We start from the raw sequence: 23,515 nt of genomic DNA, 5'->3' as shown, positions 1-23,515 counted from the left end.
GGAGAGGTGGCCGGCCCCCAAGAGGCGGGCCTCAAAGACTGTCAAGCAGCTCTCGGCGGGCCCGACAGGCAGCGGAGGCTGCTCTTGGCGGCCCGATAGGTGGCGGCACTTGGCCTGCTGGCGGCGTCGGCGTCCCAGCAGCCCAGCTGATTGGCTGGGCTGTGGAGGCGTCTGATTGGCTGGCACACCCAGGAGAGAGGGCAGCTGGCCGGCGGCACGGGCCAGGGACGCTGGCAGGCCTGGCCTGGCGGCGATGGGTGGTGCGAGGGGCGAGGTGAGGAGGAGGACCAGCTGAGGGGCGAGGAGGCGGCAGCGGTGGCAGGCCCCGATACTAGGGCAGGGGGTGGGGGGGCGGGAGAGGTGGCCAGCCCCAAAAAGGCGGGCCTCAAAGACTGTCAAGCGGCTCTCGGCGGGCCCGACAGGCAGCGGAGGCAGCTCTTGGCGGGCCCGACAGATGGCGGCACTTGGTCCGCTGGCGGCGGCAGCACTCGGCCCGCTGGCGGCGACACGTGCAGAAGACTTCTGGGAGCCTTTTCAAGTGAAACAGGGGAAGGGGCGGCATGGACATATCCTGCTGCCCCAGTTACTAGAAAAACTAGGGGCAACGTGTGCGTGCGCAGAAGACTTCTGAGTCTGGGAGCCTTTCGAGTGAAACAGGGGAAGGGGCGGCAGGGAGGTATCCTGCCGCCCCAATTACTAGAAAAACTATGGGCGACGGAGGGGGAAAGTGGCGGGAGGGGTAAGTAAACCCTCCCGCCCGCTCTTAAAGCAACCCCCCACCCAAATCTCCTGAACCGTTCCAGAGGCCTTTAGAATGGCCTCCGGACCGGTCCGGGCACATCACTACAGGAGTGGGGCTCGAGTGAGGGGGATAGGGGGCTGCAGCTTGGCCAATAGGTGCCAGCAATGCTGCAGCTGTGACCAAGGGGATGAAGGGGATGGAGTAAAGGGATGGAGGAGTGACCAAGAGGGGTGAGGGGGATGGAAACAACCAGATGGACGAGAAGGAACAGGAGAAGGAGCAGGAGTGCCTCTCAGGTGAGGGTGGAGAGATCTCTGAAGTGAGGAGGGCTGTGGCAGGGGGTGAGGGGTCAAGTACTAGCATACAGATGCTCTGCATGGGTTAAGCTAATTAAAATATAAATCACAAGATGTGAAATGTTCTCTTCTCGGCAGTACTGTTTCAGTCCCAGATATTATTCACAAATTTGGATTTTTAATATTTCTAAGGCAGTGCTTTAGGATAAAACATATAATTTTAAAAGATAAAACATTCTGTAACACGCTTGCTACCAACTTAAACTTCGGTAATGATAAATCCGCCCACATAGAAAGATACAACAGCATCCAGAAGATGCTCAGACTCAAATAAGCCTTTCTAGAGAAACTAGTACCGTACCTATTAGAAAGCCAACTGTGTGTCCTTGTAGTATAGGAGATAGAGGGGGAAGCACCAAGAACATTGTAAGACGCAGATCTTAAGTAGTGTTTGAAATAATTTATTATGTGAATATTGCCCCAATGCATTTCAACCAGTGATCTTCATAAGAACAGCCCTGCTGGACCAGGCTCAAGGCCCATCTAGTCCAGCATCCTGTTTCACACAGTGACCCACCAGACGCAACTGGAAGCCTACAGGCAGGAGTTGAGGGCATGCCCTCTCCAATGCTGTTACTCCCCTGCAACTGGTATTCAGAGGCATCCTGCCTCTGAGGCTGGAGGTGGCCTATAGCTCTCGGACAAGTAGCTGTTGATAGACCTCTCCTCCATGAAATTACCCAAACTCCTCTTAAAGCCATCCAAACCAGTAGCCAACACCATATATTCTGGCAGAGAATTCCACAAGTTGAATATGTGTTGTGTGAACAAGTAGTTCCGTTTCTTGGAGCTAAATTTCTTGCCAACCAAATTCATGGGATGACCCGATTCTAGTGTTATGTGGGTGAAAGAGAAAATTTCTCTCTCCACTTTCTCTACTCCATGCATGATTTTACAGACCTCTAACATGTCTCCCCGCAGTAGCCTTTTTTCTAAACTAAAAAGTTCAAGGTGTTGCAGCCTTGCCTCATAAGGAAGGTGCTCTAGGCCCCTGATCATCTTGGTTGCCCTCTTCTGCACTGTTTCCAGTTCTACAATGTCCTTTTTTAGATGACAAGAAGTGTATGCAGTACTCCAAGTGTAGCTGCACCATAGTTTTGTAGAAGGGCATTATAATATTAGCAGTTTTATTTTCAACCTCCTTCCTAATGATCCCTAGCATGGAAATGGCCTTTTTCACAGCTGCGACACAATGAGTCAACACTTTCAATGAGCTGTCCACCACAACCTCAAGATCCCTCTCCCGGTCAGCACTGACACCTCAGATCCCATCAGTGTATACTTGAAGTTGGGGTTTTTCGTCCCAATGTGCATCACTTTACCCTTGTCAACATTGAACTGCATTTGCCATTTTGTCGCCCACTCGCCCAGTTTGGAGAGATCCTTTTGAAGCTCCTCACAATCACTTTTGGATTTCACTACTGGAAAGACTTTGGTAGCATCTACAAATTTGGCCACCTCACTGCTTACCCCAACTTCTAGATCAGTTATGAATCAATTAAAAAGCACCGGTCTCAGTACAGATCCCTGAGGGACCCCACTTCTTACTTCTCTGCATTGTGAAAACTCTTCATTTATACTTACCTTCTGTTTCCTGTCCTTCAACCAGTTAGCAGTCCACACATGTAGTTGCCCCCTTACCCCAGGACTGTTAAGTGTTCTCAAGTCTTTGATAAGGAACTTTGTCAAAAGCTTTTTGGAAGTCCAGGTATACAATGTCAACCGGATCGCCTTTATCCACATACTTGTTGACACTCTCAAAGAACTCCAAAATGTTCATTAGGCAAGATTTACCTTTGTAGAAGCCATGCTGGTTCTCTTCCAGCAGGGCCTGTTTTTCTACACGATTTACAATTTTATCCTTGAGAATGCTTTCCATCAATTTGCCTGGAATGGATATTAAGCTAACCGGCCTGTAACTTCCCGGATCGCCCCTGGATCACTTTTTAAAAATTGGTGTTACATTTGCTACTTTCTAGTCCTCTGGTACAGAGCCCGATTGTAGGCTAAGTTATATATTTTTGCAAGGAGGCTGACAATTTCACATTTGAGTTCTTTGAGGACTCTTGGATGGATGCTATCCGGCCTTGGTGATTTGCTAGTTTTCAATTTTTCCAGACAGTTTAGAACGTCATCTCTTGTCATGGCTATCAGACTCAGTTCTTTAGCCTCCGTCCCCAAAAAGCCTGTTTCAGGAAGAGGTATATGCTCAGTATCCTCTGCCATGAAGACAGATGCAAAGAATGCATTTAGCTTCTCTGCAACCTCCATATCCTCTTTAATAATCAATCCCTTTCACTCCCTCATTGTCTAAGGGTCCAACCGCCTCCCTGGCAAGTTTCCTGCTTCTGATGTATTTAAAGAAGTTTTTGTTATTCCCCTTGATGCTTTTAGTTAAATGTTCCTGAAATTCTCTTTTTGCCTCCCTTATTGTCACCTTGTATTTCTTTTGCCAGAGTTTGTGTTCCTTTCTGTTCTCTTCATCTGAACAGGCCTTCCAATTTCAGAAGGAAGTCTTCTTCCCTTTTATGGCTTCCTTGACTTTACCTGTTAGCCATGCTGGCATCCTCCTGGACTTAGTGGTACCTTTCCTCCTTTTGGATATACAGTGTAACTAGGTTTCTAGTATTTTGGTTTTGAGTAAACTCCATTCTGTAGTGAAGTGACTCTCCTGATTCTCTTTTCACCATACTCCTCAAATTGGATAAGTTTCCTCTTCTGAAATTCAAAGTGTCTGGGTTAGATTTCCTTGCTGATTCTCTCTCCGCATGCATGCTGAATTGGATCGCACTATGGTCACTGTTCCCTAAAGAGTCGATGACAGTGACATCACACACCAGGTCCTGGGTGCCACTCAGGATTAAGTCTAAAGTTGCCTTCCTCACAGGCAAAGGGTCTAAGAACATATATAACAGCCCTGCTGGACCAGGCTCAAGGCCCATCCAGTCCAGCATCCTGCTTCACACAGTGGCCTACCAGATGCCTTTGGGAAGCCCAAGAGCTGAGGGCATGCCCTTTCTCCTGCTGCTGCTCCCCTACAACTGGTATTTAGAGGTATCTTGCCTCTGATGCTGGCCTATAGGCACCAGGTAGCCATTGACAGACCTGTCCTCCATGAATTTGTTTAAGCCATCCAAGCTAGGGATGTGCACGGAATCAGGCAGGGGGTGGCTTGATGGCAGGGGTGTGTGAGCACGTACCCTTCACTTTAAGGGTGGGGAAGGGTGCACTTACCCTTCCCTCTGCTTCCCCCCCGCCGGCGCTCGGTATTTTTAACATCTTACAGGGCGGCAGTGTACTTCCCTGACACCCCGTTTGCTCTTTGGCCGGAAGTGGCCAGAAATAGCTGGCTCATGTCACGCTCATGCATGTTATGCATGTGTGAGTGCAACGTGCAGGCGCATGTGCGCCAGCTACTTCCAGCCACTTCCAGCTAAGGAGCAAACGAGGTGGCAGGGAAGTACGCTGCGGCCCTATAGGATATTAAAAATAGCGAGTGCCGGCAGGGCAAAAATGGGAGGGGTAAGTGCACCCTACCCCATCTTTAAAATGAGACCGCCCATGCCTTCAAACTTTCCAGTGTTCGAACCTGTTCGAAGGCCCATAAAAGGGTCTCTGAACAGGTTCGTGCACACCCCTAATCCAAGCTAGTGGCAATTGCCACATTCTGTGGCAGAGAATGTCATAGATTAATTACGTGCTGTGTGAAAAAGTACTTCCTTCTGTTGTTCTTAAAATTTCTGGCCTTCAGTTTCATGGGATGACCCCTGGTTCTAGTGTTGTGAGAGGGAGAAAAATTTGTCTATCCACTCTCTCTACTACATGCATAATTTTATACACCATGATCATGTCTCCCTGTAGTCACCTCTTTTCCAGACTGAAGAGCCCCAGATGCTGCAGCCTTGCCTGATTATGAAACTGGTTGGCCTCTTCTGCACTTTTTCTAGTTCCACAATGTTCTCCTTAAGAAACGGTGACCAGAACTGCATGCAGTACTCCAAAGGTGGTCGCACCATAGATTTGTATAAGGGTATTACAATATTAGCATTTTTATTTTCAGTTCATTTCCTAATGACCCCTTGAATGGAATTTGCCTTTTTCACAGCTGCCATGCTCTGAATCAACACTTTCAACTAGCGTTCATAACCCCAAGATGGTCAGTTACTGACAACTCAGACTGTCACCCAGGTACTGTCACCCATAATCATTCTGCGGATGACTCCGGTCCTCCTAGGTTTTCTAGTTTGTTGGATTCTATCCCTTCTTCTATATACACAGTGCTACTCCACCCCATTCTGCTGCTCTCTGTCCTTTCTGTAGAGTTTGTATCCATGAATAAGTGTCCCACTGGTTCTTGCCATTCCACCAGGTTTCCATTATGCCCACTATATTTATGTTTTCATTAGCAACCAAGCACTTCAGCTTGCCCATCTTGGCTTGGAGGCTTCTGGCACTGGTATATAAACACCTATACGCTGAGTCTCTTAACTGGCAGTGGTGTGTGCTATCTCCATTACTGTCAAAATGTATCCCAGTGCCTAATAAATCTAAACCCCTCCTCCTAGCAAAGCTGTCTCATCCATGCACTAAGACCCCTCAGCTCTACCTGTCTTGCTGACCCTGCGCATGAAATAGGTAGCACTTTAGAGAACACTACTCTGGGGGTCCTGGGCTTCAATATGCTACCTAGCAGCCTAAATTTGGCTCCCAGGACCTCCTGACTGCATTTCCCAACATCACCCACAACCAGGACCTTTCCTTTTGTACAGACATCCAACCCCTGGAGGAGTATTCTCTGTGAGAGAGGATATGGGCGCAACACTCATGAAAGGGGACCCTTCTAAGGGAGTATTCCCCTCTTCCTCAGACTGAAATCTGGTTTATTGGCTATATAGAATATAGAGATCTTGTTTACTTGCCAGCTAGGTCTTTGGTGCAGTTGTTTAAGTAAAGGTTTTAAGCTCTTCTTCCAAGAGAATTACAAAAGTGGGGTTGTACTCATCTTCTCCCCATGCTAAGAGTCTCCTTTGTGATAAACAAGGACTATTTGTGTTCCTCCTCACACACTTCCCCGCTAAACTCCATGCAAAACTCGTTCGATATCTGTTTGCAAACTCCTATTAACAAAACTCCAGGGAACAAAGCTCCTCTGTTCTGAGCCTCATCTTCTCAAGAGCTGGTTCCAAAGGCCTCAGGAATGGGGCCCCTCCCACAAGCTGCGACACTCACCTGAATCCCCCACCCAAACAAATTGCTCTGTCAAAAACACAAACCTCTAGACAGCCAGAAATCAAAGGTTTGCTTCCTCCCCTGGTCTGAGCCTTGTCTCCTCAAGAGCTGCTTCCAAACTTCATATGTCTTACATGAACAACCAGTTAAAATAATCCACTAACGGATATACTTTCACAATATAACTAGAAATAGATCTCAGTGTTGATGACACAAGAAAGATTTTCAGAAAGCACATCCAAGTTGCACAGGACTTTTGGGAGTCAAAGGCAGCCATCTTGAATCATGCTCAGAAAACATTTAGACATCAATGCAAATTCCTGGTACAGTATGCTCAGTGACCTACCCATTTAGCTGCGACCTCAGAGCAGCCCTCAAAGGCAGCTTCATGCACATGGCACTTCAGTAGTTCTGTTGCAAGGTTATGAAAGCATGACTTGTTTAATTTGGTTAATTTTATTAGTCTGATTTTATATTGTAACTATTTTATAAATGTTGTGAGCCGGCCCAAGCAGTAATGTACTGGAGGGATGAGGTATAAATATTTTAAATAAATAAAATAAATGGCAGACAATTGCCAGGTCCAAATATATAAGAACAGATTGGCTTGTTTCACCAGATGGAGATACTGTGAAATACTTCTATTCACTACAAGAAGTCAGGGGATCCCCATCATCCTCCAAACTCAGAAGGTGTGAGTCGATTACTATTTAACATGTCTGCATTCAGTCCCTGACTTTGGGCAAACAAAGTAAATAAGTACCCTGACTAGGGATGTGCATGGAACCAGTGACTGCCAGTTTGAAGGTGGTGGGGGGGGATAACTCTAAGGACTGAAGAGGGTGCTCTTCCCCCCGTTATGTTTTCACTGCTGGCGCTGTTATTAAAGTCAGGCCTGCCAGGCAGCAGCATACCGCCTGGTTTCCCTGGTACGTTGCAGACAGTCTGCTGCACTTGCTTGTGTGCACACTACAACATGTGCATATGCAGCGGACACTTCCTTCCACTTCTGGTTCACGACATACAGGGGAAGCAAGGAGGTATGCTGCCGCCCCATGGGACTGATTTTAATGACAGAACTGGTGGGGGAAATGTGGTGGGGTGGGGTAAGGGAACCCTCCCCAGTCCTCATTTCCCCCCACCTTTGAAGTGGTTCAGAGGTCCATAAAGGGCCTCCGAACCAGTTTCGTGCACATCCCTAACCCTGACTAAAGGATCCAACACAAATGAGAAGGGACAGGAGCACAGTGATGTAATTTCACTATAAGCAACTACACACACCACACTCAATAGCCCAAGACATCAAGAAGCACAAGATGGATCGCCACAAAGAAGGCTTTACAGAGATTACAAGAAGTTACCCCCTCAGGCACAAAGTCATCCAGTAACTTGCCCCCTCCCCTTTTTAGGAGGCATGGATAACACCTGTTAGCCAGCTTCATCAATGAGGATGGGCACAGGTCCTGATTGCAAGCTAGTCTGAGCCTAAATTCCACCTCAGTGAATGATGTTAACCAAGGCATCCAAATAATCACAATACTGGCCATTCCAGCTTCCTAAAAAAAAAAAAAGTCAAGCTGGCCTTATCAAGTGATTATGTCTGAAAAATATGACAAGTGTAGACAACCCAAGTTTACCAAGCTATTGCATCACCCAGAACTCCTCCTCTATGGCAGTGAAAAAAGAAGAACCTTTCACCTTGGCTACTGCCATGGATAGTTAATTAAAAAGGATATACATGGCATATAGCAATGAAACTGCACTAAAAAAACCCAGTAACCACTGCCAAATACAAGAACACACAAAGCAACAAAACTAATCAGCGCATCTACTTACTCTGAAAATAAAACTATTCATATTGTAAAGCCTGAATAGGCAATGATCTGGAGATACTGAGAAATTCAACATTACCTCCTCTTCAATTTCTTCTTTCCCCTGTCCTACAGGCTTCAATTCTGGTTTTGCTGGTTCATTGGGAGATAGGTAATCCTTGGTGTATAGGCTCTCGAAGAGTTTATCAACAAAACCTGAAGTTTCTGGTAGAAAAGGCAGACAGAAAAGATAAATCAACCCAGACTACAGGTGGCCCTCATCAACAGTTTTGTGTATCTGCAATATATACCTGACCTTGAAATCCGTGGTACACGGCTTCACAAATCCAAGGTTTTCAGTAGAGCAGTTCTGCCCTTACATGTTTGTGCTCTTGCTACACGTACTCATGGGCTGTGAGAGGAGTCTGAAGGGGGATAGTAGAGTGCTTTGGTCTGCATGATTAGAGCCATTTTGGGTAGCATTTGGTATCCTTCAGGAGCCATTGATCTGGAGCTTTTGGTGACATTCCTGTGGAGCTCTTTGGAACCATTTTCTGTAGCCTTTTGCAGCACTGTGCTGCCCTCGTAAGATGCGAATTATCGTTTTATAAATTTAATTTTAATTTTGAAGAATTAAATTTTTTAAATTGTGATAATTACTTAATTTTAATTGCAATTAAAATTAAATTAAAAATTAATTTTAATTATCCATTGAAAACGGATTCTCCTTTCACTCTTTGATTCTCACATACTACTCTGAATTGGATTTAATTTTGTGCTGCCTCTTAGGCCAACTGACCAACCAATCAGGCCAAGGGGCTTGTGCTTTTGTTATTCGCTATAATATGCCAGAATGGAACCCCCGCAATAATGAAGGTTATCTGTACTTAATTTTGTAGGAAACATCAGACAAACAGAACTAGATCCATGTTTTCAATGCCGCTTTGGACACTCCCCCATACTCAGTTGTATTGCAATCCTCTTTTGAAACTGTGGGGTGCTTCAAAAGGAGTCCGAGACATTGCAAGGAGTCATTTAAAGCGGGGGCGGGGGGGGGGGGAGAGTCTAATACTCTGGACATGCCTGAAGCAGCCCTTTAGATTTCAGCTGTACAGTCTCAAAACATTCAAACACTTAAGTTAATCACTGACTGTGCAGAAAAATATGGTGTTAATGTGTGACAGGTAAATATAATCCACATAAAGTTAGTCTACTAAGGCTTGAAAATGCTTCAGACATACCTGCCAGCACAATTTTAATTTTAGAGTCTGTGTCTGGTGAATTAAATGCTAGGATTTTATCGAATATTTTTTATTTTATAATTGGCTACCTTAGAGATTAGTTGGTTTATCCACAATAAACCATTTACAGTGGTCCCTTGACTTACGTAATTAATCCGTTCGGAACGCACGTTCGGAGGTCGAAATTTTCGTAAGTTGAAGAGTGCACCACGGAGGTCTGGAATAGAGATGTGCACGGTCCGGACCAGTCCGGACCGGCACCGAAGGGGGGCCCTTTCTTTTAGGGTGGGAGGGCTTTCTTACCCCTCCCGCCTCTTCACCCCCTCCAGCGCCCGTATTTAACTGAATAACGGGGCGCTGGAAACCAGCAGCCGCCGCCACCGCCCCCCCCCCAGCAGATTCACATACAAAGGTGCCCATACCCCTGCCGCCGCCGCCCACCCGCCCGCCCTCCCTCCCTCCCAGCTGCCCGCCCGCCCGAGTCCTTACCCAGCTGCAGGAGAAAACGAGAGGAGCTCCCGGACAGAGCTCCTCTCGTTAGAAAGGCCTGCTGCAGAATGAAGGCGCTTTGCGCGCGCGCACTGCAAAGGACGCCGGAGGCCCGGTCTACCCGCCAGGAAAAGGCCGGGTAGACTGGGCCTCCGATCGCCGGAGGCCTGGTCTACCCGGCCTTTTCCCGGTGGGTAGACCGGGCCGCCGGCGTCCTTTGTGGCACGCGCGCGCAAAGCGCCTTCATTCTGCAGCAGGCCTTTCTAACGAGAGGAGCTCTGTCCGGGAGCTCCTCTCGTTTTCTCCTGCAGCTGGGTAAGGACTCAGCCGGGCAGGCAGCTGGGAGGGAGGGAGGGCGGGCGGGTGGGCGGCGGCGGCAGGGGTATGGGCACCTTTGTATGTGAATCTGCTGGGGGGCGGCGGCTGGTTTCCAGCGCCCCGTTATTCAGTCAAATACGGGCGCTGGAGGGGGCAAAGAGGCGGGAGGGGTAAGAAAGCCCTCCCGCCCTTAAAGTTATACCCCCCACCCGGACCCGAACCAGCAAGGGCCGAACCGGTCCGGCAGTTCGGCCATTCCTTAGAATGGCCGCCGGACCGGTTCGGACACACCCCTAGTCTGGAAACATTCGTAAGTCGAGGAAACCGCATCTAAAAATTCGTAGGTCGAGTAAGCTGAATCTAAACCGGCAACTACTTCCGGTCTTTTTTGTCACTTGTAACTCGAAAACACCGGATGTCGAGTAGTTCGTAGGTTGAGGGACCACTGTACTACTCAAGGTACCATAGCACTTTTTGCAGCTTCCCAGGCAATTTATAGATGCCTCTCTCTAATGATTGTACTAGAAGTCAAAAATGGTGAAGAAAAATCTGTTCTTTTATTACAGTGTAATTAGTTTCTTCACGAGTACAGTATAATGATTCTGTAAAGAAGGGGCGAGTATTTATACATTTGCCATGCTACAATTCAGTTGTGTGTTTAATCTTCTAACTTAAGGAATTCCATCATCATGTATATTCACAAAATGTTGCTGTTAAAAGTACAAAGAGAAACACAACAGTACCTTTCTGGAGAAAGACATCTAGTTGATCAGCACAAAAGGCTTTCAGCTCTTTCTCTGGTTTATCTTTCTTGACCAATGCCACAACATAGTTAGCCAAGGCTGAGGGATCAGCGTCACATCTAAGGGAAAGTTAGTTATCAGCACATAACTTAGTTTTACCATTCTAAATGAAATAAAAAGAAGATACAAATATAGTTGAAACAGTTTCATAGAAGTCATCTTTAGTGAGGGCAAATTACCATACAGGAATACAGTATACCAATTTCTAAACATTTAATAAGGATGCTCCTGTTGATATCAGTTGGACACACAAGTAGATGTGTGTCCAACTGATATCAACAGGAGCATCCTTATTAAATGTTTAGAAATTGGCATACTAAGAGCTGGCGGTGCGCATGCGCCCTTCATGGCACGCGTGCTTGTCTTTGCTGCTGGCGCGCGCGTGCCACACAGCGCACATGAGCCAGCAGCAGAGACGAGAGCACACGCCGCGAAGGGCGCATGCGTGCCGCCAGCTCTTTCTAGTTTAACCCTTACAGACAGCAACAGGGGCAGGGGCAGCAGGGAGGAACACTGCCACCCCAAGAACATTTTTGGCAACTCCAGCGCCAAAGGGGGAAGAGCGGCGGGGGGGGGAGTACTACCGCCCCCCCTTAAAGACACACTCCTCCCAGTGCTGGACCACGCTTCTGTGGTTCCGTGCACATCTCTACAAAATGCTGCAATGACAGAAGAAGTCATACCTAGCACAATTTCTTTCCCAGGATCTACACTCTTGACCTAGCAACCCTGTGTTCCCTTGGTTCTCTTTTGTGCCTGCCCTGGCAAATACTACAAAGCTCCTTCTGTCATAAGGCCTCATGTGAAGATTTGTCCTAGTCTTATTTTCTCCACCTTCATGTCTCCAACAATAATTTTTTCTTTAGGTCTCTGCTTTTCAGGCCACTCTCTATTCCCCTACACCCTTTTTGCTATCCTGTCTCTGGATTAACCTCTCTAGCACTTGTCTCTTCCTCCTCTCAGAATATACAGCCATATGTCATCTTAAGTGTGGTGAGATTTCTATAGAGGTCCTCTTCTTTCCCTAATTCTCACTCTCTGCCTTTCTGCTCAAGCCTTCGTCTCCACTTATGCCACACTGAAGTTCTTTTTTCTTAACTCATTGGCTTCAAAAACCATTTTGTGACCTGGCATGGGGATATGCCATTTGGGGGGGGGGGAGAAAAGAAAGTGAAATATTCTACAGTGCACCCAAGCTTTTGAGCATGCCTAAAGTAGCTCACTGAATCTCAGCAGTACATTATCAAAACATGCATCACAAATATATTGGTTAATCACATTTAGCCACTCCTCTCATCTTCCCTACCTCTCTTGGAGCCTCTTCCTTCCCATCTGTGCAAGGTTTTAATACCAGCCAAACTGACAGATTTTGCTTCCCTCATGGAAGCTGAACTGCAAATGGCTTAGTTCCCTGGTTGAGATGGTGTGGTGTTAAAACCAATCTGTGGTAGACACTTTACCAGCACAATTAAGTATACATATTATCTATCACTCAGAAGCAGTGTTCCCTCTAAGGCGTGTGTGCGTGCTCACACTTTTTTTTTTTAAGGTCCACTCAGTTAATTTTAAATCTTGCTCAGGTTGAATCAGGAAGGCCCCACTCTGAATGCAGGTGCACACACACTGCCTTGATACTGTTGCCCTGAACAAAATTCTTTCCACACACAGATGCAAAAAATTAGAGAGAACACTGCTCAGAAGTCATAGGAAAACAGATTTTCCTTGCTGAGGTGTGTGTGGGGAGGGGTTCTTATGAACCATCTTCCTTTATTCTTATTTGCTCAGTTATTTTAATACTTTGAATAAATTATGTAACATCTTAAGAATGTTTAAAATTGCTACCAACAGATACAGGAAGAAAGAATGCCAGCCTCCAAAAGAGTTTGCAGATATTGGATTCACCCACCACACACACACACACACAGAGCCCTGGATGGTATTTCATACATCCTAAACTCTGTTTGTTTATAAATTAGGATGATGAAGGCCCCATTGATTTGTCCAAATTTGCTATTTGGATGCAGTCTCTGACCCCTACCTATCTCCTCAACTATCTTAACAAATAATAGGGAAAAGACTTAAGCAAAGAAACCGTTTCTATTAGGTTAAAGTTTATTATTTTACCACAGTAGTAATGTATTTAAATACTGTATTTTTAACAATCATAATTTCTCTCAGAAGCATCTTTCAAACACTAACAAGTCTCCTGACTAATCTCAATCCCTTAGCATACCATAACACTTAGCCATCTCCTTCAGGAAGGAGTTCTTGCAAGTTCATAAAAAGAACTGTTTCCATCACACACTTGAAATTAATTTGGATCCTGAAACATGAAGGCAAACCAGAATAGCAACTGTTGATACATAAAGCTTGTAACTCATGTTTTAAAGCACTGATCTTCAACTGGTGGTCCTGACCTAAGAAGTGTTGCACCAGGGGTGCCACAATCTTCTGTCATTCAATTTTTATGCCGCCTTCCATTAAAACAATCTTAAGGTGGTTTACAAAACATTTAACACAATATTACACAATACAAATATGAACTTGGACTATAAAAATACAAATCTAATTAAAAGTTTAACACAAACACACAAAAGGACCATAAACTATAGAGCAGCAGCAACAAAACATATTTATATAAAAGCGTGCAAAAAACCCATGGTTTCACGTGCGTTCTAAAAACTGTGATGGAGACTGAGGAGCAGATGCCTACCAGGAGAACATTCTAAAGTCTGGGGGCAATAAGTGAGAAGGCCCTGTCCCATGTAAACAACAGCTCGGCACATGGCGCAGAGCCCCCTCCAAAGACCCTGTCAAGAAGGCAGAAACCCTTGGGAGCTGGTAGTCCCTCAGATATCCAGGACCCAAACCATTAAGGGCTTTAAAGGTCAAAACCAGCACCTTCAATTGGACCTGGAAACAAATTGGCAGCCAATGTAGCTCTTTCAAAATGGGCTTAATATGATCCCAGTGGACAGCTCCAGATAAAATCCTAGCTACTGAATTTTGCACTAGCTGCAGTTTCCAAAAATCATGTATTATTTATTTATTTAACACATTTTTATACCACCCAAAGTGCAAGTTCTCTGGTCAGCTTATAACAAAACAAAATTCTTCAAGGGCAGCCCCAGGTGAGCGCATTACAGTAATCTAGTCGTGACGTGACTAAGGCATGGGTAACTGTGGCCAGATCTGCCTTTTTGAGAAAGCGATGCAGCTAGCACACTAGCCCAAGCTGTGCAAAGGCATTCCTGGCCACCGCTTCCACCTGAGCTTCCAAGGCTCAGAGCTGGGTCCAGCAACACCCCCAACCTGCGCAGCTGCTTTTTCACGGCAATATTTCCTACAATCTTTTGTTGCACGAGAAGACAGGTGGGGTAGGTAAAGGATTAAAGAGGTAGGTCCCAAGTTTCAGACTTGAGTTAAAAGCAAGCCTTGGGTATGGAAAGGCTGAAGACCACTATTTTAACAGTTTGTGTGGCGTGGGGTCACATCTTACTGGCAGAGAACATGGTGTGTATGCAGAAGGTGTGAGTTTCAGTTCTTGGCATTCTCAGCTAAAAAGCTCTCAGGCCTTGGAAAGGCTCTTCTTCAAGACCCTGGAGAGCCCCTATCAGATAAATCAAACAATATTGGACAAGATGCACCAATAGTCTGAAACAGTGTAAGTTTTATATGTTCAAGACACATAAAATGCTACGTCACTTTTTTCTATAAAGACTATGTTTTTCAAAATCTCATATTTTGGAAGGAAAAACTTACTAATGACTCAGTTCTGAAACCAAAACTGAAAAGATGCATGTATATGTTGAAATACCTTTCTTAACATGTGCATCATAAACTAGATTTCAAAAACAGCCACAACACAGAACTATGACTCTACAAGTGTAAACCAAACTACTGGAAAGGTTAGTCCAATTGCTGCTGAAGAGTCCAAACTGCTAAACAAAACAGTTTGTTCTGAAAGATTCATGAATGACTATATATATTGGCAAGCAGTAAACAATTTTTTGCTTTCAGTATTCAGAAAACTTAATTTGAAATTCCCCAGCTATTATCTAAAAAATGTTGGTGTACCAACCACTCCACTGCAATTCAGTCTCTCTGCCTGAGGTGGCAAGGGTGGTCTCGGAGGTGGCATTGGGTTCCCCTAGGTTTATTGTCTTGGGAGACTTCAATGTCTATGCCAGTGCCCCTCAGTAGGAGTGGCTCAGGACTTTGTGACTGCCATGGCAACCATGGGCCTATCTCAAATAATATTGGTTCCTACTCATGTGCTGGTACCATATGCTGGATCTGGGTTTTGCCAACCAGGAAATAAATAATCTGCAGGTAGGGGAGTTTGATATAACATGGGTAGATCATCATCAGGTGGGGTTTAGTTTCACCAACCACTTCAGGGATGGTAGACCAATTAGAATGTCTGCCTGCAAAGGCATATGGATCCGCTTGATTTCTAGACAGCTCTCGCTGAGTTTCCAGTGTCTAGAACTGGTGACTATCAAGGCTGTGGTGAATCTCTGGAACGTGGAAACAGCCGAGGCTATTTACATTATCGCTCCTAAATGCCCTCTCCAGCTTGGAGGAGCCCGTTATGCTCCTTGGAGCTTAAGGCGATGAAACGATATGGACAATGGCTGGAGCAGGGCTGCACAACTCAAATGTCCTAGTGGGCCAGAACCATCCACAGCTTGGCGTGAAGGGGCCGAGGTCAATTGTTAGCACATTATTACTTTAAAATTAAAAATATTATTAGTTACTTGTGGATCTATTCTCCCTATCAATGGACTCATAGTTTTAACCAAAGATAGTGGCCAGAAAATAGGTCCTGTCCCTGCTCAATCAGTCGGGCCCCTGGAGTGCACACCAGCCCCAAACAAATGCCAAGTCCTCTCCTCTCCCTAAATTGTTGTTGCTTTCAGGCTGTAATCCTAGGCATGCTTACATGGGAATAAGCCTCACTGGTACACCATGGAACATATTTCCGAGAAAACATGGATAGGATGGTGCTATAAGGCAGTTTCTAGCTCCTGTGTTGCTGCAGGATACTGGGGGGGGGGGGGTGTCCAGTAAAATAGTCCCTGTGGGCTGAATCCGGCCCCCGGGCCTTATGTTGTGCAGGCCTGGGCTACTTCATGGCGGTGGGGGTGGCAAAGAAACTTTTTTCTCCGCCTCCACTGCATCTGTCCAGTATAGTCCAGTGGAACTGTTTCACGTGGTGAAGTCACTGCTTCACACAGGCCCCTGTATGATGGGGAAGAACTATCAACAGCCTGCCTGACCAGTTTTCTTCTCACTTTGCAGATAAAGTCACGGGTATCTGTGTCAATTTGGATTCCAGGATTTAGCAGTTCCAAGAGATGTGCCTTGGCAACCGTCTGGTCCGACTGTGATGGATTCTTTTCAGGTGCCGTCTGAGGAAGTGGACAAGATCCTAGGCAGTGTGCATGAGCTCTGGACCCTTGCCCTTCATGGCTAGTAAAATCTGCCAGGGAAGGAACAGGTAGGTGGCTGGAGCCAATTATTAATGCTTCATTAAGCGAGATGGTGGTAAGATCACTATTAAAAAAGCCCTCACTTGATTCCACCAACCTTGATAACTATTGGCCTGTTTCAAATCTTCCCTTTAGAACAAGTTGATAGCATGTGTGGTGTCTGTGCATCTGCAAAGGGTCTTGAATGATATGGATTATTTAGACCCTTTTCAATCTGGCTTTCACCTTGGGTTTGGGACTGAAATTCCCCTGGTGGATGACCTATTCTGGGAACTAGATAGGGGGAGTCTGTCCCTGTTAGTTCTGGATCCCTCAGCAGCATTCAATACCATTGACCCCAGTATCCTTCTGGACTGCCTCTCAGGCATAGGGATCGGGGTGTGTGTGTGTGCGCGCGCATTGGAGTGGTTCTGATGCTTTTTGGGGGGGAGCTTCCAGAAGGTGGTGCTGGGGGACCTGTTTGACTCCTTGGGCTCTGGCCTATGGAGTCCCCAAGGCTCAATATCGTTCCCCCATGATGTTTAACATCTACATGAAACTGCTGAGAAAGGTCATTAGGAGGTTTGGACTGAAGCAGTATTCTCTCTAACTTTTTTCATCTGTGTGCAGAATGAGTTTTGTTCTGGGCGGCAGTAGCAAGGCAGTGTGTGCGAACATGCATTCTGAGTGGGACCTTCCTGATTCAACCTGAGTGGGATCTAAAATTAATTGAGCAGACATCAAAAAACGTGTGAGCACATGCACACCTTAGAGGGAACACTGGACTGAAGTGTCATCAATGTGCAGATGACACTCAGCTCTACCTTTCTCAGATGTCAGTTCCTAGGGAAGCAGTGGGTGTACTGAACCAGAGGGGCTGGAGGCACTGTTGTGTTGGATGTGGGCTAGGAAACCAAGATTAAATCCAGACAAGTTGGAGGTGCTGCTGGTCAGTAGAAAAGCCAATCTGGATAGGATGATTCAACCTGCCCTGGAGAAGGTTGTGAGAAAGTGTGCAGTTTGGGGGTGTTGCTGGATCCAGCTCTGCTTTTGGATGCTCAGGTGGAAACAGTGGCAAGGAGTCCCTTTGCACAGCTTCAGCTAGTGTGCCAGCTTTCTTGAAAAGGCAGATATGGCTACGGTTAGTCACATAGTGGTTGGATTACTGCAATGTACTTTAAGTAGTGCTTCCCTTGAAGAATATTCAGAAACTGCAATTGGTGCAGAACGCAGCTGCCAGCGTTCTCAGTGGAACTGCTCACTCGGAGCATATTACATGTATTTTGAAAGGATTGCATTGGTTGCCAATTTGCTTCCGGATCAAATTCAAGGTGCATGCTATTACCTTTAAAGTCCTTAATAGTTTGGGTCCGAGATACCTAAAGGACCACCTGCCCCCATGCATTTCTGCCCTCCCAGAAAGGCTGGCAGAAGGGCCTTTGCTCCATGTGCTAATGATGAGAGAGACTAAGTTGTTGTGTAAGGGGACAGGGCCTTCTCTGTTGTTGCCCACAGGCTCTGGAGTGCAGTACTTTCCCAATCAATGTCCACTCTTTGACATTTGTGGCTGCTTTTAAAAAACTAAAGACCTTTTTATTTGTTCAGATATTTATCCATTAAAGGGCTATCAGGTTTCTCAGCTTTCCTTCTTTTATTTGTCTTTTTAATGCGTTATTTGTCTTTTTGATGGAATTTTATTGTATTTTAACTTTTGTAAACTGCCTTGGGATGTCTTATGAAAATGGTATCAAACTTGAATAAATAAAAATATTTTACTGTTGAATAATAAAATTAGAACTGTGGAGAAGTAGGATAGGAAATGCATATTGATGCCAACAAAAATATGAAGACTAAATAATTAGCATTTGAAATGTCTGTAAAGAATGGCAGACATTTATATGTTTATCCTCCACACTGCTATATGGCAGAAAAATACATGGGATAGAAATGCTGATAGATTATTTATATCATAATATTACTCAAGATTGCTTTTACCTCCGGAAGGTCACCTCATTTTTGCATACTGAAGCTTATTGGTCCAATTCAGCATTCAGTTCTCTAAACTCAGAACTTACCTCAGGGCAAGTGGGATATCTATTTAATCACTTCAAATAGGCACTCTAAAGTTTAGTACTGAGTAGCTGACTTAAGTTAGGTCCTCAGGGTTAAAGACCCCCAGGACAGTACCTCCAGTGACTGTTGCTGGTGTCTATCTTGTGAGTTTTTTTAGAATGTGAGCCCTTTGGGGACAGGGAGACATCTTATTTATTTATTATTTCTCTGTGTAAACCGCCCTGAGCCATTTTTGGAAGGGTGGTATAGAAATCAAATTAATAATAATAATAATAATAATAGTAGTAGTAGTAGTAGTAATAATAAAGAGACAATTGGAAGACCAACTGCATGAATTTCAGAGTCAGGACCACTTAAGTATTCTCTCTAGGATCTTTACTCACTTGCCACTGTAACATTAATGTAGTAATGTACACTTAGAACATTTAAATGGCAGTTTAAGGAAAACCTAAGATTAAGTGACAATCCAATTATATTTATATACTAGTGTCAAGGCATGACAATAACATAGCCATAAAATAAATATATGCCTGACCATACTAAATACATGCAAAAATCTGATCCCTCAATTTTCCTTCCTAAGCCAGAAAAGAAAATACAGGGTACTTAACATCTTTTTAATCCATCATTCAAAAGTGATTTAGATGCGCCACCTTGTACACAATCAGAACTGTTGACTGGGTAAGACTGAATACCTGCTGAGGTTCAACTGATTTAAGAGTCTGCTCAAATGAGAGAATGCCCCTAAATTCCTGTGTTGCCAAAAGGGATTCTGGGGAGCACTCCAACCTTGACTAGGAGTCCATCCTAGTCACAGGTAGAGGGCTTCCATAGGGATTCATAAATACCTGGCATCAGTCCTGCCATAACCCTGAAGTTTGGACCTGCAAATATAGATGGTCTTTTTCCCTTTCAAGAGCACTTCACCGCTTCTAAATGCACACCCCATTCAGCATCACCAGTTCAAAGATTATGGAGGACTGAAGAGAGAAGGCGACAAGGCAACATTTAATCTCTGTGGTAGAGTTCCTGCAGTGCAACACAATTGGACTAACACTGAACATTTGTATTTTCAGGCAGCAGCTTTGAAGAGTGGCTTCTCTGTCAAATGATATATGGCAGTAGTTATGTGTTATTAAACAAGTAGTCACTAGAACAGTTTTGTAGTATTACAAGTACAGAAACAAACAAACCCCAGCATCCACTACAGAAACTAATTGTAAGCCTAGCCTGCGCACCCCAACACACTCTCTCTCTTCGCCCTCCTTTGCTCACGTGTCTCCGCATACCATCCACACACACTCATTTTCGCAGCCCCTTTCAACCTTCCTCTGTAAGGCTTGTACCAAGCCACAGTCCTGGCAGTCCCTGCACACCAGAGCAGCCTTTCACACACGCTCTCTCTCTCTCTCTCTCACACACACACACACATATAGACCCTACCCACCATGGGCAGCAAGTCTTCAGGGACTCTCTCCCTTCCTCCCCCCACCTCGCCCCGCCCCCACCCACAGATCTACCCCAATGACCCCTTCACAAAAACGCCCGACTCTCCCCCGCTCGGTGCCCAACTCTCCCCGCCTCCCGCGCCCTTTCTGGGCTCGGCATTCCCTCTTGCCCCGTCACCTCATCGCGCGTGGGGGTGTCGTATCCCGCCGCCGCCTCCGCCACCCCTTTTCCCTCTCTCTTCTCCCCCTCACCGCCCCCCACCCCGCAGCGCTACTCACATTGGCTCCAGTAACTTGGCCAGCCAGGACTTGAGCGCGTCCACGTTCTCTATGATCATGATGGTGATGGCGGCAACGGTGGTCCTGCAGCTACGCTCCGGGCAGCATAGCCCCGCGCCTAGACCGTGCCCGTCCACCTCCCACCGAACAGTTACTCTTCAGCAGCGACAACTCTCCCCTCCCGTCTCCTAGTCAAGGCCTAGAATCAGACCAGGAACTAGCTAACCGAGAGCGCAACCGAACCTGCTGGGTGCCGGAGAGGGGGGCGGACACCCGGTCTCGCAGCGGAACCAATCGCGCAACAGGACTCCCTGGCAAGCCAGCCAATCGCAAGCTACGGAGAGTCGGGGGCGGGGGTCAGTGGTGAAAGGCCGCAGCAGGTTAGGTCGAGTCAGCATGCGTGAAATCCTTGTGGTGCACCAGTCAAAATGACGGGGAAGAGAAAAAACATTGAAGGGTCGACGACGTCTTTCCCACAGAGGAGGAGGAGGGGAGAACAACCAGGCCCTGTCTTAAGCCAGGCTTTGCTGTGTTGGGTTTGGGAGTGTGTAAAGTAATAGTGAAGAACAGAGTATCTCTGAGCACATGCAAAGTGCAGTTCCCCACAGCGCTGTGGAACCTCACACTCTGTAGCAAGGGTGTATAGGACTGCACTCTAACGTAGAATTGAATTCCTCCTATGTCTGACACGTGATTTATTTCCAAAACATGGAAAGAGAAGTTCCCATTATTTGCAGCAAGTGCAAGATTGCCTGTGAAGCAGAGAAACATAATTAAGGCTTCACACTTTGACATAAGGCCACTGAGTAAAAAGATGCATAAGATCGGGCTGCAATATGTTGAATTGAACTGTTAAGGGTATGTACACCCTATGAAGTCCCCTGTTATTTGCAGTGGGACTTGCTCCTGAGTGAATGTGCTTAGGATTGTCCTATACAATACCTTTTTCTTTTCCTGACTAGAAAGTTACCTAATGAAATTGTTCATCTCTCATGTAGAGGTAGGCTTGTAATGTTAGTTCTGACTTTGTTCTCAGTGTTATCTCTGTACATAATTAAAGCTGGAACTTTAAATATAAGCAATCTTACCTGGAATAGTACAATTCTTACAATATGTATTGCCCACTTTGTGAGAAATAAGTTAGAGTTGTTAAGAACAGCTGCAAACAGGATAAAGTTGAAGAGGTGCAAATTCTATAAAAACTTCCTTGGAAATTCAGTTGAAATCGATTGAATTTGAATTGACTTCCCTTCCCTTATCTATTGAACTTAGTTTGGTTGACATTCTACCAGTGTAAGAGTGGAGTGTTTGTTTCTCTTACATATCCAGACACACCATATTATCAGATTGCCTTAATGCCCCTGGGCATAGTGAAAACTGGATGCACAGCACTACATAGGCATATCTGAAGAATATGGGTTTTAAACCAAGCAAAAACACGTTGTAACTTTACATACACCAACCTTGTTTAACAAAACGTTATGGAACACATGAGAATTTATGGACAAGAGCTTAAAACTGTAATTAAAAATAATAATTCAGAATGTGAGACAAAGGTACATAGATTTATATGGGCAACAGTACGTAAATCCAGTCAATTTATGTGAAAGATAGCCAACTTGAAATTATCTAATGACAAGGTAATGCACTAGCAATAGGCATTATATCATTGATACGTAGATAGCACGTTGGTCCATCAGAAAACAATCCATAAGCCTCAATCTAATTATACCTTTATTGTGCCATAGAGTCGATGTTGACTCCTAGTGATCACATAGATTTGTCTATCCATGTGATTTTCTTCATAGAATACAGGAGGGGTTTACCATTGTCTCCTGCCATGCAGTATGAGATGATGCCTTTCAGCACCTCCCTATATCTTTGCTGCCCAATATAGGTGACTACAAATGTATTTACTAGGCAGTCTGGGAAGCACATCAGTGGGGATTTGAAGTAACAGCCTCTTGCACTCTAGGCAAGCTGCTTCCCTGCTGCGCCACCACAGCTGATATACCTTTATTAGGACCAACCCAAATGACACAAAATATTACCTAGTTGCTCAAGATTTTATGTCATGTTGGTTGGTCCTAATAAAGGTATTAGATTGTGGCTTTGTGATTATATTTGTTATGTGATTAAGCATGTTCTACTCACAATTTTGAATAATGGCTATCAGATATTTTTGGAGGTTTTATGATATAATTAAGAGTATTACTAACTGGGCAAAGAGGCATTTTTTTTTAAAAAAAAAATAGTGGCTCTCATATTTAGCAGGACAAGATCAACTGTCCCTATTCAATTCAGCATACCATTGCGCTTCTTAGTCCTTTTGGATAGGATTGGAAGCCATTTTCTCATTCCTTTTGTTATGTAAACACTTTGAGAACCCTTTTGTTGAAAAGGTGTACAAATATCTTAAATAATAAAACATTGCCTCTGAATACTAGTTGCTGGGGAGTAACAGCAGGAGAGAGGGCATGCCCTCAACTCCTGCCTGTGGCTTCCAGCAGCATCAGGTGGGCCACTAATAAAACATTAGTTCCATCATCATCATCATCACTACATTTATAGCCTGCTCTTCCTCCAAGGAGCCCAGAGCAGTGTGCTACATACTTGAGTTTCTCTTTTACAACAACCCTGTGAAGTAGGTTAGGCTGAGAGAGAAGTGACTGGCCCAGAGTCACCCAGCTAGTTTCATAGCTGAATGGGGATTTGAACTCGGGTCTCCCTGGTCCTAGTCCAGCACTCTAACCACTACTATTTGATGTATTAAAACTTGTGTCCTTAAGTGTAATGGATTCACTTGGCTCAAAAACAGAAGCATAAATAATCTGGAATGCAACTTGTTTGTTTTATTATTAGTATTTATGTAACATGATTCATCAGTGCTTTTAAATAGTAGGAGGGCTATACACTACCTCCAGCTTCGGTGGCAGGATGCCTCTGAATACTAGTTGCAGGGGAGTAACAGCAGGAGAGAGGGCATGCCCTCAACTCCTGCCTGTGGCTTCCAGCAGCATCTGGTGGGCCACTGTGTGAAACAGAATGCTGGACTAGATGGCCGTGGGCCTGATCCAGTAGGGCTGTTCTTATGTTCTTAAATATGCTCCAGGTTTCTACTGTGAATCTGGAGTAATTATAAATGAATACACTGCAAACTGAACCAGTGATTTGGGTCATTACAAAACCATAATGTTGAAGTTTCCTGCTAGGTCTTGATATTCTGGTATTATAGGAACAAACATAGGAACA

General features: G+C 45.2%; 1 protein-coding gene across 4 annotated transcripts in view; it reads right to left on the bottom strand.

The window, feature by feature from the left end:
- The window catches only part of RBM27 (RNA binding motif protein 27), an 80,378-nt gene extending 59,830 nt beyond the window's left edge, over positions 1 to 20,548 (bottom strand). For 2 of the 4 annotated variants that reach the window (XM_053298490.1, XM_053298491.1), the window contains exons 1-3: positions 20,264 to 20,548; positions 10,930 to 11,048; positions 8,239 to 8,363 (exon numbers count right to left, since the gene is read on the bottom strand). In XM_053298490.1, the coding sequence (XP_053154465.1) occupies positions 8,239 to 8,363; positions 10,930 to 11,048; positions 20,264 to 20,322 (303 nt within the window). In that variant the 5' untranslated portion in view covers positions 20,323 to 20,548. Of the gene's footprint in view, positions 1 to 8,238; positions 8,364 to 10,929; positions 11,049 to 12,295; positions 12,337 to 20,162; positions 20,242 to 20,263 lie in introns of those variants that run through there. The other 2 variants (XM_053298494.1, XM_053298492.1) reach the window with 2 other exon arrangements.
- Positions 20,549 to 23,515: the final 2,967 nt, after the last annotated feature.

This window comes from Hemicordylus capensis, chromosome 2, assembly GCF_027244095.1.
Source record: "Hemicordylus capensis ecotype Gifberg chromosome 2, rHemCap1.1.pri, whole genome shotgun sequence".
Lineage (NCBI taxonomy): Eukaryota > Metazoa > Chordata > Lepidosauria > Squamata > Cordylidae > Hemicordylus > Hemicordylus capensis.
This window is presented reverse-complemented; position numbering and strand designations above follow the sequence as displayed.